General features: G+C 39.8%; 2 protein-coding genes across 5 annotated transcripts in view; both read right to left on the bottom strand.

Annotated features, from left to right (window-relative positions):
• The window catches only part of RABGEF1 (RAB guanine nucleotide exchange factor 1), a 36,828-nt gene extending 24,674 nt beyond the window's left edge, over window positions 1–12,154 (bottom strand). For all 4 annotated transcript variants that reach the window (XM_035900671.1, XM_035900673.1, XM_035900674.1 and 1 more), the window contains exon 1: window positions 12,150–12,154. The gene's annotated coding sequence lies outside the window, so the exon portion shown is untranslated. The remainder of the gene's footprint in view (window positions 1–12,149) is intronic.
• KCTD7 (potassium channel tetramerization domain containing 7) lies at window positions 7,662–11,572 on the bottom strand. Its single transcript, XM_035900678.1, has 4 exons — window positions 11,414–11,572; window positions 10,439–10,608; window positions 8,561–8,739; window positions 7,662–8,038 (listed from the first exon to the last, which is right to left on the bottom strand). Exons 1-4 carry the CDS (start codon window positions 11,555–11,557, stop codon window positions 7,662–7,664), a joined length of 870 nt encoding a protein of 289 aa, XP_035756571.1. The 5' UTR covers window positions 11,558–11,572.
• Window positions 12,155–15,917: the final 3,763 nt, after the last annotated feature.

Here is a 15,917-nt window from a genome sequence, read left to right as displayed (position 1 = left end):
GGGAGCTGCCGCGCGCCTGGCTGAGCACGGCGTCCTCGGGGCCGTTTCACCCTCCCCGCATTACGTAGGAGCGGGAGATGGGAGCAGGCCCGGTTCCTGGGGGCACCGACGTGTCTTTCTCCTCAGATCCTCATTTTCTGCCCCTTCCAGCACAGCGGCCGGCCGCCTCCCTCCTCTCCCGCCAGGCGCTGGGGGGGGTTTACCTCACAGCCCAGCCCTCTCCGGATCCGGTCCACTGTTGTCCTTCAGATGTTTTGTACCTCAATTTGATTGAGAATTGTTCCCCTAAATGTATTTTCTCTGCTGTTCTTTCCATTTTATATTGGTTTTTTTACACGGTGCTGTCGAGTGCTGGTTTCGGTGTCTTGGGTTCCCCCCCCCCAGCTTCACAGACACCTAGTTGTGAAAGCAGGGATTGCTTTAGCAAGACAACGGGACAGCGAGGAAAAGGTTACTTTAGTTACTTAAGAAACAAGAGGGAGCTACTTTTGAACGCAGCCAACTAAGCAAATCCAGAAATGTAACTTCCTTCTCCCGCGCTGCACGAGCAGGGGCAGCCGCAGACCTTCACTGGGCCACTCGACATGAACGGGCGGGCAGGGAGGGAAGCAGAACTGAAAGGCCCTGATGCCCGCCAGCCTCCCCGAGCAGACCGCAGACGCTGCCCAAGTGCCATCTGTTAAAGGAAGATACGATGACGGAGTTGGTGGTTGGTGCTGTTAAACAAAGCCCGGGACAGAAACTGGGGTCTTAATTTTCATTTGCAGTCACGCAAAGCAAACTCAAAACACAGGGAATGTGAGGAGGGGGGCTGCAGACCAGATTAGCCAGATGCCAACAATTTTCCGTAGAATATACTTTTATTGCACAACACAAACTTAATATCCACGTTTTCTTCTATGTCTTTTAAATAAAAAACAGACCGTATATTACCTGAACTGAAAAGTCAAACATAGTAAGAAGTAATACACTACATTTAATACCCACGGTATTAAACATCACGCATCAACTTAAAACACATTTGGAGATTATTCCAAACCCTGATCGTTAGCATCCAGGCTGGATTTTCAAAGGCATTACGGGTTACAATGCATAGACACATACAATTTATAATTCAGCAAAACAAAATCCATTTATAAAAGTCACAGTGAAAGTGGAGGTAAACTTAGACTAAGGTTGTGTAAGTAAAACGACTAAGAACCGCTGTTCTGGAAAGCAGTTTCCAGTTAGAAGACTATATACAGAAGACAACAACAGAACATAATTACCCTCTGAAATCTAGCTTATTTGCAGAAAGATGGTGAGAGACTGGAGGTTTTTTTCTGTTAAATGAAATTGTTTCCATAGCCCAAAACTAAGAACTGTCCTGCATCCTCTCTTCTGCGTGTGAACAACCTGAAAACTTTTACAATTGTTTACTTACAAATAACCAAAGAGATCAATACAGCTCCAGGGCTCCATAATACCAATCATAACTTAAAGCCGGTGAGGTCTAGAAATTGTCCAGAGTGAAGCAGTTACTAAATGAAGCAAGTGAAAGAAATACCATGCCCCAGAGATACATGATGAGCTAAGAGATCATCTTTCTACAGTCTTTGCTCTGAATTTTTCTCTTACCTGTCAGGCAGTTGTGTCCCAAACTTGATTACTGTGCTTTGCCAGGCAGAAAAGAAAGATCCAATGCATAAGCTTCGGCATAAAGGTCCTCAGACCTCTAAACAGCAACACTGAAATTCACGGAGTGTGACCCTGCAGCCACCTCACCCATCACTGCTGTATTTCCCAGCACAATCCACAGCCGCTGAATTTTCCCACCTGCTTAACTCGCCACATCGCGCTATAATGAACTTACACAGAAAGTGGATGAGCACAGGTGGGGTTCATCAGGCTTCGACAGCCTGGATCCTCTGCCTGACCTCACACAAACGGCGATGAGCGCTCCTCTGCCTCACATGGCACGAGAGTTGTCATACACCAGAAAGAACACTCTGCAATGGAAATAATCAGCTCTGACATGAGACTTTCCCTGTTGGCACTTCCATCATCTTCCTCATCGTGTCACCTGGCCCAGGTCATCTACAAACAAGAATGAGCAGTGAGAATAAAGCTGGGCAGGAAGGTTCCCAGGGGTTGCAAATGCCAAGTGAAGCTAGAAAATCATGACGTTGTATTGTATCAGTAATATTTTTTTTAAGAAAAATAGCAAAAAGATGAGAGGCTCATCCTCCAGCTCATAGCAAGCAATAAATAAGGCCCTCAAACTGCAAAAATATAGGTACTTAGCCTGAATACATATTATTATGAAACAGATGTAAGCCCTTAAAAGGAGTTTACACTACTTAACAGTCTTTAGAAAAAAGTAAAGCAGAAGATTGAAATGAAAGTGATGAGGCTATAAGTTTTTAAATTCATTTATTCAGGTATTTTTGCCAGTGGTAAGATTTTCACTGATTCTTTAGCAACTATCAGTCACCATACTGTAATATTAAAATGATCCCTTTAGTTTAAAACAGGCGAAGCATTCACCTTGCAAACAAATGCACAGCAGAGAGAAGTAAAACATTTCCTGCACACGCAACTGCACATCTTGAAGGCTAGAGAAAGGGGCGAGGACCAAGGGGGAATCCAGTCAGAGTCATTATCTCACTCAGGATAGGCGCCTCCTCCCCACGCCTCTTAACATTTCATCTCACAAATGGAAATGTGGGGGAGCGTGGATCAGGATCTCACCAAAGTCTTCCTTCAGAGCTAGTGAGGATTGTCCCTGGGGAAATACACTGCAGAACTAATCTCCTCCCGCTTTCATACTTGCAAAAACTATCTCATGCTCAATGCACGGGACACATCTGAAACGGGCTGTATTCAGTTGAGGGGGGGAAGCAATCAGCAACCTCACTCGGCTTCAGATTTCACTAGGAAAACACAGATATACCAAGCACCATAAATAAAAGAAGTGGCCAAGCTGTCTGTCTTTCACAATATCTACATTGGCACAATCTGGCTCAAAACAGATTAGGGTTTAACAAAGCTATCGTTTAGAACAGTTTAAAATATCAACGTCCTTCAGAGTCAGCTGGAATCTCAACAGTCCCTTCAGTAAAGGCCAGATTATGCGCTCATGCAAACCCGTACATTTCTCTTATGACAGAAGCCTTTGACTTTTGCCTTCAAGGACTTGTGCTAGCCAGACCCAGCCCGGTGACTGTTTTGTTTCCCTGCTGAAGCGATAGGCATCTAAGTGGAGCAGAAGAGTGGAGACTCTAATTGGATTAACAAGTACTGATTCTCTTAATGGATTCATTGTTGAGAATCAAGCAAGATTATTGATTTTCCTGTAACTATAATTGCCGTTACCTTTTCATACATCGGACACCTCTGGGACAAGTGATTTTACAAAATGGGGGCAGGGGATATCTAAGGCATAATCAGGCTTATCAGAAAACCAGTGTTGAACCCAACCCTTAACTCTCATCCTAGTTTCAGGAAAGAGCAGTACACAACAGAACAACAACAAAATCTCAGAAGTATTCACATTAACAAATTCATGTATTTGCATATATTACATCCTGAAGTGTCTCCCAGGCAGACTTCTAAAACTTTAAAAAAAAAAAAAAAAAAAAAAAAATCAATCAAAACGGGGGTATGCAGAACTTCCTGCTGCAGTAACTTACTGCTTTTGCTTTTCAGATAACTAAGACCTGAAAATCCCCCAAAGAAACCAAAGAACCAACACCCTCATCAATACAGAAACTGATCCCTCATTACAAGTTTTGGTTAGAATCAGGTTTAAAAAAAAAAAAAATAAATCCAGCAGTCTCAGAAAAAAACATGCACCGTGAGGGAGAAAGAGAGGCTCAAGGGCTTCCCAGATCAAAGATGCACCTTCACTTTCCTCCGAGGATGGAGGTTCAGCAGTGAGCATTTTAGATTACTACAGAGTATTGTGGTATTCAAATTAAGAAGCCCGCACCAAGTTGAAAAGGTATTATTAATTTTTTTAAGCTCTTGAAATCAACAGTCATTAAATGGATGCTGCACATAAAAACATTTTCATGTAATTTTTGACTGCTTTATAAAGACGAGGAAGCATCCTTCCTATTTTACAAGTATAAAACAGATTAATAAACATTTAATGTGCTGTGAAATTGGCCAAGTCACTTAATATGAGACCTGATAGTAAGACCTTGCGCCCTGTTAAAAACCGCTAGAGATACATAGAGAGATGTTTAAAAGATTAGTCTTGTTATGGTTTTGTGCAGACACACAGCAACCTAAAAAAATAGCTAACAATCTACTTTTTAAATAACTATCCCTCAACTGTCCCACCATTACCCCCAGTATTCCTAAAAAACAGAGTAATCACTGCAATCCAGATATGCAATCTGGGCTTTGAAAATACTTGAGACTTCTTATCTGGGGGGACAGGAAGAGCTGATTCTAACACATGTGGTCCTGTGTATCAATTTGGAACCAAAAATGGCATTTGTCCTATATCGGAACACGAAATAAAAAATGTCTTTCCTTCAAATTGTATGAGCTAAATGGACTGACATGCATTGTGCCTTTAATGGTCTGCAAACTTGATATTCATAGCAACATTATATTGATGACATGAGACTGTTTACTGCATGGCCAATTTGTCTATGGCGTCAGCTCGCAAACACAGGGTATTTGGGAGCGCGGGGGTGGAAAAGTAGCTACGTAGATGATAAAGAGGCAAAAAAGCATAAGTAGGAGAAGCACAGAGAAATAGGTAAATACGTTCTAGCAAACCTCTGGCCTAGCCAGATATAAAGAAAAGCCCTAAAGAAAAAAACCCCAGTATTACATAGGCATTTAGTTTAATTAGACAATTATAAAGCATTCATGATATACAAAAACATAATCTTAAACATGGATTTAGTAGATCAGCTACTCACATTTTTGTTGCAAACGCAGCAATTCAAAAATTACACTACACGCCAAGAAAAGATAAGTCAATAATGTTATATAAACCAGTTATTAGATTATACTCCCCTGACATCCGCCTGCACAACTCTTCTGTTTCTGTCAAAAAATGAACATGTATTAGGCAATATCATCTAAATATTGTAAACAACGACTGCTTAGAACAAGTGGAGTCAATAACAATATTGTTAGCTTGCACAAATCACAACACAAAATGTATGTGTTTAACTAAAGCATGTTGGCTCAAATCCATGTTTTCTTTTTCAATATTGCACTTAATGTTTGCTGTCTTCTGGAGGATCTGAAGGATGAAAGCATCAATTAACATGCAACAGATACAGACCAAGATTTTCATTTTATCTTTTTGGTTAGTAGTCTTCCTCACTTATTTAAGCAATAAACAGGTAAAAGTTATAAAATATCATTGTGTGCATATTAAGAAATAGCAAACATGATTGAAACAGGAATTTTCTCATCATAGCTTCTCTAGAACAACAGCAGAAAAATTCTTAAAGCCAAACCAAAAAACATACTGTTAAATCAGACTGTGTTCCATTGCTGTAAGTAGTGCTGAAATTCAAACCCATTACGTCCCATGTAAATACCTATTTGTGAAGTGGCAAAAACCACCAAATAACCCAGTAAAATTGCGATTCTCTTTGTCATCTCTAAATGAACTGATGCTGTAAATCATGTACTTAAATGTCTGAAGTGTACAAGCAGCCAAAACTTTGTAAGCCTCAGCTTTAAGATCTTACGTCATTTTATTAGAAATTGTGGTTTGCAGTTTAAGATTCCCCGGGAAAAAAAAAAAATGAAGCCAGCAGAGCAGCAAAGAAACCATGCAAGCTTCCTCTGGGGAAGGAACTTTCCAGGGAACTTTAGGGAAAGTTCACTAGTCTAAGTGTGACTTTTAATTTTGGGTTGTGAAACACGAGTACAACAACTTGTAACACAAAGGCCAATATTTAAGAAAACAATTTAAACGAACTTAAAATAAGGTCCAAATGCACATAACTTCCTGCTTCCCTCCATTTCAAAATTTAAGCTCTGGACTTGAAACTCAGCACTTGACAATGATCCTCTGTAAGTAAACATTGGAAAAGAGATCATTAGAGCTATGTGCCCCCACCTCAGAGAGACAATTTACTACAAATTCCTAAGTTAAATGCATAAAAGTGTGACAATGCAAACGATTCGTCTCTTTTTTTGCAAAACAATGTGATCATAAAGTTCTTAGAATTATTCTAAAAATTACCTCAGGTAACTGAGAATTTTGATCATTGTAATTAACACATTTCTTAAGTGTTTGGTCAAAAGTTTAATTAAGCAATATTCTTGGATTAACTAATCCAATGGAATGAAATATGCAAACATTTACTTCCCCTCTCCCCATAATATTCTTTTGAGGCCACTTCAAGTGGAGTCTTTGAGAAAAATACTTGAGTTTTCTGTACCTCACAAAACAGCAATGTCTTCAGATGTTTAGAGCTACCTTTCAGTTTTGGACATAAAGTAATTAAACTTTGGGATGTGGTTAACGATGTCAGAGGTGCAACGATTCCCTTCTGAAGAGTATGATTCTGCAATGGCTGCCTCTTTCAGTGTGGAAAGAAATTTACTACCCAGATATACAGGTTTATAGTTGCAGAAATATTTGAGTATGAAAGTTGATTTTTTTTTCCCCTGTTTCTACACCAGGAAGGATCAAAGAATGTTAAAAATGAGGCTTAATTGTCTGAAGAAGGTCAGGTGAAGGAAGCACTTGTATCATCATTTGACTCTAACTCTAGAACAAAGTTTAATATCACAGAATGTAAAAAGAGTCAATAATAAAATAATATACATTAAATATTCCTCTTACTTCTGCTAATAGGAACATACATATAGGGTTTTCTCATTTACCAAAAGCCTTTGTAAATGACCTGATTCTATAGAGCTTGGTTTTTTGTAGATACTGTAAACATGTAGAATTTCTAAGGCTAAAAACAGGCACAAGTCTTTCATGAACAGTTATTATTCCTAAAAGCATTAAGGAATATATTCCAAATCTGCTATTCCTTTTTATAACAACGGAAATAATTGAAATATATTATTATATTTCACAATGCAGATTCTTAATTTAAAAAGAAATATAGCTTAATCGTGACAACAATTAATAATATATAGGGAATACTCCTATTTTTTTTAAATTATCTATTACATCAAAAGTACATTTCCAGAATCTCTGTGCTGGGTGTTACTCAATTTTATAAAGTGGTAAATTTACGCAGTGACTAAAACATTTCTAAGAGGGTAAAATTCAACCACATTATGTCAGCATTTTTAGCACCCCGGCTTTATAATAACACAAGTGAGATCTGCAATAGCCATTTTGCAGACTATGATACTAAAGCCACATGGTAGGTGGCACCTTTTAGAAGATGTTAAACTCTCCTCTCCACAATTTCCATGAGGTGATTTTGTTTTGTGCCTCGTTAAGGTACCTGAGCCAACAGTCTTGTTTCAGGCTGGTTTTTCAAGATTTCAGAGGTTTTTCAACCTCTGTAACAGGTTCCCTTTTGCTGAGCAGCTAAGCGTTAGCCAACAATTCAGCAGACTGATTCCAATATATGTTAGCAGCAATGCATTTCCAGAGACACGTTGCAGAAACATTAAAAGCAATTGTCATCTAGAAGTCCTTTCATCCCCTGCACCGTTCTGGACAAAATAACTCACCACCAAGTAATCTTGAATTCATAGATAGGACGCTTGCAGTAATAGTGATTTATCAGGTGTTTATCACACACCCCAATACACTGATGATCCACAGTTATCCCTCTATCAGACAGGTCTGTCACAATACAGTGCAGAAGATCATATACATCAGCGACAGCCTCCCAGGGGCCGAAAGATACATCTACTTCGCAATGATGTTCAAATAGCTTTGTCTCACTTTCACTCCTTTCAAAACGTAAAGAATTGAAATGCGGGCACTCGTAGGGTGTGATGGGCATCTCTTCTTTGAAGACACAGACCTTCAGTTTTGCAAATCTTGCTTTTCTTTGCATAGCTCTCAGCTTTGCTATTTCGATTATCCGTTCCAAATGATCTAAAAAAAAAAAAAAAGGAAATTGAAAATGAAAATGACAATGAAGCACCTAGTAAAAGAAAACAAATGCAATTCTTTCATGTGAAACATATTACTGCAGCATTTAACAAGTTATCCTTCACATAATATTAGCAGCAACAGGAAACCGCGTGTAGCTAGATAGATAGTAATTAAATCCATCTCAGTTATCTTGTGAACTTGGTGTCTTTACTATATGCCCAAGTTTATTCACTTGCAGGTCCTAACAGAACAAATGCAGAGGCAGAGAAACCTTCTCTTTTAATAAGCCTTGCATGTTATGGCCTAGATCTTGCTCCCTTTTAAGACAGGATAAAAATCCACATGCTTGGATACAGCAGGACGTGGAGACCTCAAAGAGCTAAAGAGCACGAAAGGTACATAATAAACTTCTCAAATGCAATGGAATTAGTTTGAAAGCTGAAAGCAGACCTGGAAGCACCATGTACACTACTTGAATCACGCCAGAAGAAACAGTCAGTCAATACTACTTTGTTTATTTACCTTTGTAATATGGCATTAGGCCCAGGAAAGCTTGTCTAACTTTTTCTCCTTTCAGAGGCTGGATATCCTCTAGATTGTCTAGCAATGGTCCTATGGAATAATACTGAGCTTCCTTGTAAACTGACCTCACTCGTTCTCTTGGTGGCAGGTCACCAGATCGCAGAAAGTTAAGTATGTCTCTAAAAAAAGGGCAAAAATACTATTAAGTAACAAGTTTCCACCAGAACAGCTGCAGGTGAGAAAGGAGAGAAAACGCTGCATGTTCATTGTTTATTCTATTGAGATAGAAATCCTTATGCTTAGAAAGAAACTGTGTGAGTCCTATCTCCAACATACGTTTTTAAAAGCCTTTGCCATGTTCAGGTTTCCAGGTCATCGTTTCACATTTTGCCCTTGTTAGCATGAAAACTCATTCAGAAAAATGCCATCATATTTTAAACAAAAATTTCAAGGTGGATTAACCACTTAAAATAGAAGAGCACACAGTATTCCATGGGAAAGAGCTCATAGTCACTGTGTTTCAAATTTAGGTCTGTGACAAAAGACTCTCTTCCATTTTCCTGGAGAATCATATGCATGGACATCTTATCCCACAGAGAACCAGGATTCTAGCTGAATAGATGGGATATTTGCAAAGGAGGTGTTCTCTTTACAGGATCAGGGTCATATACACTTGTAGTATTAATAATAATAATAATAATAATAATAATAATAATAATAATAGAGAGAACATTTCCTTGTAGTTCTGAAACACTGTTAAGCTACAAGATTTTTAACAAGAAAATAAATCCCTTTATAAGCATTAACCAACAAAATTATTATTGACCATATCAAATAAAAGAAGCATTACTGCAATCTTCATTAGAATGTCAACAAATACACCAAGTGCTAACTTGGCCCTCTGTTCCAGCTCTATTTTCAATTCAGATTGATAGCATCACAAATGAATTCATTTTCCAACAAAGAGGCGGGCACTTCCAAATTGGCAAATATAAAGAAACAATTATTTTTCCAATAAATATAGTGGCTTAATCTATTTCTGTCTCAGATTATGGTACAATCCAGATGTGCTTTGGAAATAATTGAATCCTTCTCTGTTGAAGAGATTAAGGAAATGACTACAAAGGAGAAACAAGAAATGTAAGTTAAACTGCAAAGCGTGCTTCAGACAAAGACCTTAACCCATGAACATCAACCCATGAACACTGCTTACCTTTTCTAGCAATCTGACACCAATTCAAACAGAATATTAGTAAGGTCATGGTTAGTTTTATTAAAAATACAACAAAAGCTGAACATATAAGAGGGAATCCTGAAGGTGAAGGAATATGGCACTACCAGCAAAAATAATTTGAAAAACAATTCTTTGAGGCTCATGGTTTTTTACCAGATATGTTGTATCTTGTTTAAACACTGAAATCGTCATAGCTTCAACCATTTTAGAAACCTAGATGCGTTCCTCCCATTCCCTCTTTATCATAAACAGTAATAGCAATTAAAAAAGCAGTGTTGTGCAAAAGATCTTCCTATGAAAAGCAATGCCAAATACATTCTTTCAACGAGGTATCAACTCGATACCTCGAAAAGAGGTACTCTAGAGAAGACAGTGCACAAATTCAAATCATTACTTATTTTTCTTTTCCCATTGTAAAACTTAAGCCCTTAAGAACAGAATAAATAGGTTTTTAATTTTAATTTAATTAAATCATTCTTGTCTTGAGATGTTTTGAAGGCGTGGATGCCAGCCAGTCACATTTGCCTACTACACAAACATGATTTAACTAGAAGGAAAAAAAAAATTTAAAACTTATTTTTCTTTTAAAATAATTTTCCTCAGTAACAACTTTTAAAGTATTCTACTGGGGACACTGTACATACCCAAAGTAGGTTCCATCTCTGTCAATAAAGTATCTGCCTTCAGCATCTGTTGGAATATAGTGTCTTCCACTGAACATAGCCGCCAACATTGTGTCCTCATAACGTCTCAGTGTTGACAGTCTTGTTGTAAAATACATGCCTCCCACGTTTAGTGGAACAACTTCTGGAAACTGCAAAAGCCATTACATCACCAGAAATGAGCCTCTAGTCCTTTGCAAACATGTTCAGGCCAAAGGGGTTGCAACTTCTAGAGGACATAGCATACAGTCTTTGCCACTCTCACATAATTTGGTCCAACAAATGCTTCTTTCCTGGTCTGTTGCCACAAAATAGTGAGGGTCAAGGGTTAATAACTTGAATACTTTGGCTGACTTCTGGGTGTAATCAGTGAATCTTTTTGGTTTAGTTGGAAATCTTAAACAGCAGTAATCATTCAGCTTTAAAAGCAGATATTGATTAAAAGCATGAGTGCTTCCTCTTGGCTCTTTTGGGGAAAGAAAAAGAAAACAAACACCCCCCGCCTCCCTTTCCACACACACACACACACACACACAAAAAGGTAGACAATCGCAGGCCAACCTTGGGACTTGCACTCAGTTGCCACTCTACTGGTTCCTTTACACTGCTATACTATACTATACCCTGAAAAAAACCCAGTGATTCTGTTATTTACATTAGGTTTATAGGCCTAAAATCTTAGTATCACACTTTAAGGTATGTACGTCTCAATACCAGAATAAAAACTTACTTGTCTTTGTCAAGTCCAAACATGGATGCAAATTCTGAGTAATGGTGCCAAGCTATTGAAGTAAAATTCAAGAGACTTAGTTTTACTCGACCATTTAGCTACTAATGGAAACTGAGCTGGCTATCCCTAAGTACTCCAACAAAGAAATCCTGAATTCTTGGGCACCTGAGCAGTACGTGCTGCAATAACTGGCCCTTATCAAATGAACAGTGCCAGAGAGCTCTTACCTGCTGAGGCAGCAGAGGTAGTGCTTGTCCTGCCTGGGTTGCAGTAGGAGTGGCTGGCTCTTGGAAATCATCCTCTGCATCTGAGCTCGACATGGCATCATCCGGGTTTCCACTCACTTTGTTCTGCCCTGTAACTACCACCATCCCTCTGGCTCTCGTAAGCAGGTCTGCTAGGTAGGCAGCCGTGGCAATGCTAAATGGGAAACAAGACCCAAATTACTTAGGCGCTCTCCCCACCAGCTGCAGAAAGAAGATCACGTGGCAGGCAAGGCACGTCGCTCCCCAGCTTCGCGCTGACAATTTACAAAGGCATTGTTATCACTGGGAAATGAATCACAGCAAGGATGACTGTTGTGCTGAGAAACAAACTCGGGAAGGGCTGTCTCTTTGCAGAGCTGTACCAAGGCCCTACAGTCACAGAGCCCCTGCCAGTGGCTGGGTAAGAGACCGGCGTCCATTGGCTGCGCGGTGCAGTGCGTGATTGGCTCCGCCACGCTTTTGCAGCAAAATGTCATTTGCTGGGTGAATTTGGGTGGCTGCTGTTCCAGCCCAGCCATCGCAATAGGCCACCAGCAGAAGCCCGGCCTGAAATGCACGCTGTCATTGGCCGGGCACACTGTGCAACACCCTGGACTCCTGCTCCCAACCAAGCTCCCAGTCTATCACCTTCAGCTGCAAAAGCGGATCAGACCCTGCTATGGACAACGACAGGCACCGTAAAGGCTCTCTTCAGTACTAGCATTTCCTGGAAAATGTGACATCGAGCTTTTTAACAAGAGAAAAGACATTTTCCTGCCCACTGCATCACATCGTACTGTACACAAAGGCACGCGTCTGATACGCACGTATTTAACTCCACGTATTATCGTGTGCATTTACTGCTAATTATCAATTTCCTTTCCTGGACAGACAAAAATGCATAGCGACACCAATTACAATGCTTTCACAGCCTATCTTCAACCAGCAGATGGGACAGACTAACAAGAAGGTGCATTATAAAAATAATAATTGAAAGAGCAGAGTAGGAAAGACTATAGAAACCCTGCTGTTCTCTTTACACCGCATTCTTATGTAAAAAGTACCTCTGTTTACAAGATTGCTCTGGTGTCTCCAGTGGCATCACAACATCCTAACAAAGCCGTTACACCGCTGGGGGCTTTATCTAGTGCTCTGGCCCTGCAAGCTCCTTCTCTCAAGTCACCAGAAAATGTAAAAAGAGAAGGAATATTTGCACAAGCACATCTGGTGCATTTGTTTATTGACTAAATAAATGTTTCAGAAAGGTTGCTTCCAATCAAAACCAACAAGCAGAAATGACATAAAATTTTAATAGCCATGATTAATTCTTCTGCCTTACTAATTCTGCTAATACAGTCATTATGCACATCGTCAGGCTGTCGGTAGATCCTGGCTCTTAAAGGAAACGCTGCAAGTTCAGCATGAACCCAGACAGAACTGGGATGCTCCTGGTCAGAACAGATACTCTTTAGAGAGCTAATCAGATCCAAACCCCCATATTCTGTGGGACTGTACATAGCCTTCTTTCACCAAAATTTGGAGGTGAATTCTAGATCCTGGCTAACACCCATTAGATAAGTAGGTACTGTGAAGTTCCAAAAATTTCTTTCTAAACTGCAGCTTGTTAAGAGGTTTGTCTCAGTTCAAGATAGGTATTTAATTTCTCTTCTCTACAGTCCAAAAGATAAGACTTTGACTTCGTAATCATTTTCCCACCACAGTACAATGCATAGGCAGATAAGTAAGGATGGAAGGGCTTCTCAATGTCCACACCATATTATTTTAATGTTTGTCCTGAAACATTTTATTCTGACATCATCAATTACCAAAACAAATCAACTGTGCCTCACAGATGAAGAACATATACAACATAAATGAAACATTATTTTGGTCAGGACTCCTTTAAGGAGGTAAACAAATTATCATCAAGAAACAGCTTGCAGCAGCTTAATTTAAAAAATGCATAGTCAAAATTGAGCGTGAGTCTGTATTTACTATGAATGTATTATTTGTAATGCTGTTACTCGACACCAGTGCTTTGACTGCGATATTTCCAGTTCTCTTAAGCCTATTCAAAAGAACTCAAGACTGACCAAAAATGTATCCTAAAAAAAAAAAATCTTTAATTGCCTACGTTTTTCAAGAATGTCCCACAGATTTCATGTAAATGGAGTGTATTCTGAATAAACAAAATTCAGCTCCATTAAGTATATTGGAATCATGGACCACAGAATGTGTTTGGGTAAGTTTATCCATTTGGCACTGCACCAAAAAGGTCCTCCTTCCCAAAAGAAGTCGAGGTTTGAGAAAAAGGAATTATTTTTCCTCTTTCCTAATCCTCCTTCAACATGACACCAAGGTTTAGGAAAAAAACATGGGAGAGCACAAGCTAATTATATTGTGCCCATGAGTAATAACCTTCTTCGCCATTGGAACATTCACACAAAACAATTTCCTAAATAGTGAGGCTTAGCATACAAGATCTCAGCCCACAATTAGTCCAGGTTTACAAGAATAAGATTAGTGGCAGTAAAATGAAGAGATTGATCACTGACAAGTTTAACCTGTTTTTTGATGTTCATTAAAAGGTCAGTGAAGTTCCTCTCTAGGTTTGCTTCACTTCCTATTCATCCACGGACACGGAGTAGTGGAACAGCGATATGCTGACTGCAACAGAGTCTTCCTGAAAGAAAAACATAAGCTAATCACTGGGCAGTCTTCTGACATACAGTCTTCTGCATTTTGGTTCTCTGCATTTCAGTTCCCTTAATTTCATGAGGAATATGCATCCATCTGAATATCCTCTTCTTGCCACTTAAAACATGTGCAATCAGTATTATTAACTAGGCATAAAACCATTTCTGTGTAAAATATCTCATTAAAGTTACATGGTTTGTTTTGTTTATTTAAACTAAGTAAACACATCCATCTCACTTTCAAGTATGTCTAGGTCCAGATCAACAGATAATTAATGAGAAAACATCACCAATAAACAAAATGATTACTAAATAAAATATTTAATTGAACCATACATCAGCACCATCCAACACTACCAGAAACACCTCCTTCCAGTTTACAAGCTACCTGTCACTGAAATGGCAGAGATTACTTCCCAGAGCTTCGTTATCGACAGCTCAGGCACTGCCTCACAGTACACACACCAAAGGAAGCTTACCAAGGGAACAGAACCTGCAAGTTCTGCTTCATTCCCTAGGGAATAGCAGCCCTAGAGCTGTGTTGAGTTTTACTTGATGCTAAGATTCAAAAAAGGTTTTCAAGGCTCTGCTGTTCCCTCAATTTTTCTGTATCGGTTTAAACAAGTCTCTCTTAAAATACCTTCTGAGGTTACACTGATGTTAGCAAAATTACATACCTACAAAAAAATGACATAACAATTATATGGTCAAAGTCTTTTTCAAGGTCCTGAGGTATGAATTCATCACAGGAGACCTACACAAACTGCCATTCAAAGCTAACTCATTGGAACATGCTTGTTTTGGGGAGCTACCATCCAGATTGTTAGGAAGGCTCTCCCTTTTTCAAGAGAAACTGTGTCCCTGTGAGGACGCAGAATGAGATGTGACTTAGCAGTCTCTCCATAGCATTTTTCAAGAGACTCAGATGGTCAAAGGTTTGTGTGAACAAAGCGGGAAAAGACACGACATGCAGTTAATTCTAATGAGCCCACATCAGACTAGTGAAGAAATAGCCTGAAAAAGGGCAGGGATCCCTGAGCTGCAGTATTATTATACATTTGTATACAGTATGTATTATACATTTGACTGAGAAATTCTGGACGTACTCAGCATCTCTAATCATTAGCAAAAGACAAAACACAGAGTACGACGAAGGGATACTGTAACTTAACTGGTGCACCAGAGAGCAAAGACACATTGTATGGGAGGATACGATGGGACGCTTCATCTCCGGTGACATTCTTGGGTAGGAACAGGGCAGCGGGGAGGCCGCGCTGGAGGCTGCCAAGGACCAGGGGATTAAGGCTACTCAGGCCCTGCTCGCTGGTTGCGGCAACCGCCGCTTTCCGTAGAATTTCACAGCACGGAGAAGCTTTTATGAGCCTGAAGCAGCTTTCCAACTTCACCACTGTGAGGTGTGGAGGCATCGTTCCATTGTGGACAGGACAGTTCAGTCCCAAGCCAGCTCAGGAACTGAGCCAGACGCGTGGGTAAGCCAGGCGCCTAGAGAAGTATTAATTAGGCACTTAAATATCAACTGCCGCTCGGCGTCTTGCTAGGTCCTCGGAGAAGCTTTTATGAGCCTGAAGCAGCTTTCCAACTTCACCACTGTGAGGTGTGGAGGCATCGTTCCATTGTGGACAGGACAGTTCAGTCCCAAGCCAGCTCAGGAACTGAGCCAGACGCGTGGGTAAGCCAGGCGCCTAGAGAAGTATTAATTAGGCACTTAAATATCAACTGCCGCTCGGCGTCTTGCTAGGTCCTCCCAAGCAACCTAAATGCCAATGGCG

The sequence above is a fragment of the Egretta garzetta genome, unplaced genomic scaffold (genome assembly GCF_000687185.1).
Source record: "Egretta garzetta isolate BGI_Z169 unplaced genomic scaffold, ASM68718v1 scaffold108, whole genome shotgun sequence".
NCBI classification, from domain to species: Eukaryota; Metazoa; Chordata; class Aves; order Pelecaniformes; family Ardeidae; genus Egretta; species Egretta garzetta.
Note: the sequence above shows the minus strand (reverse complement) of the source record. Positions and strands in the feature narration are given on the sequence as shown.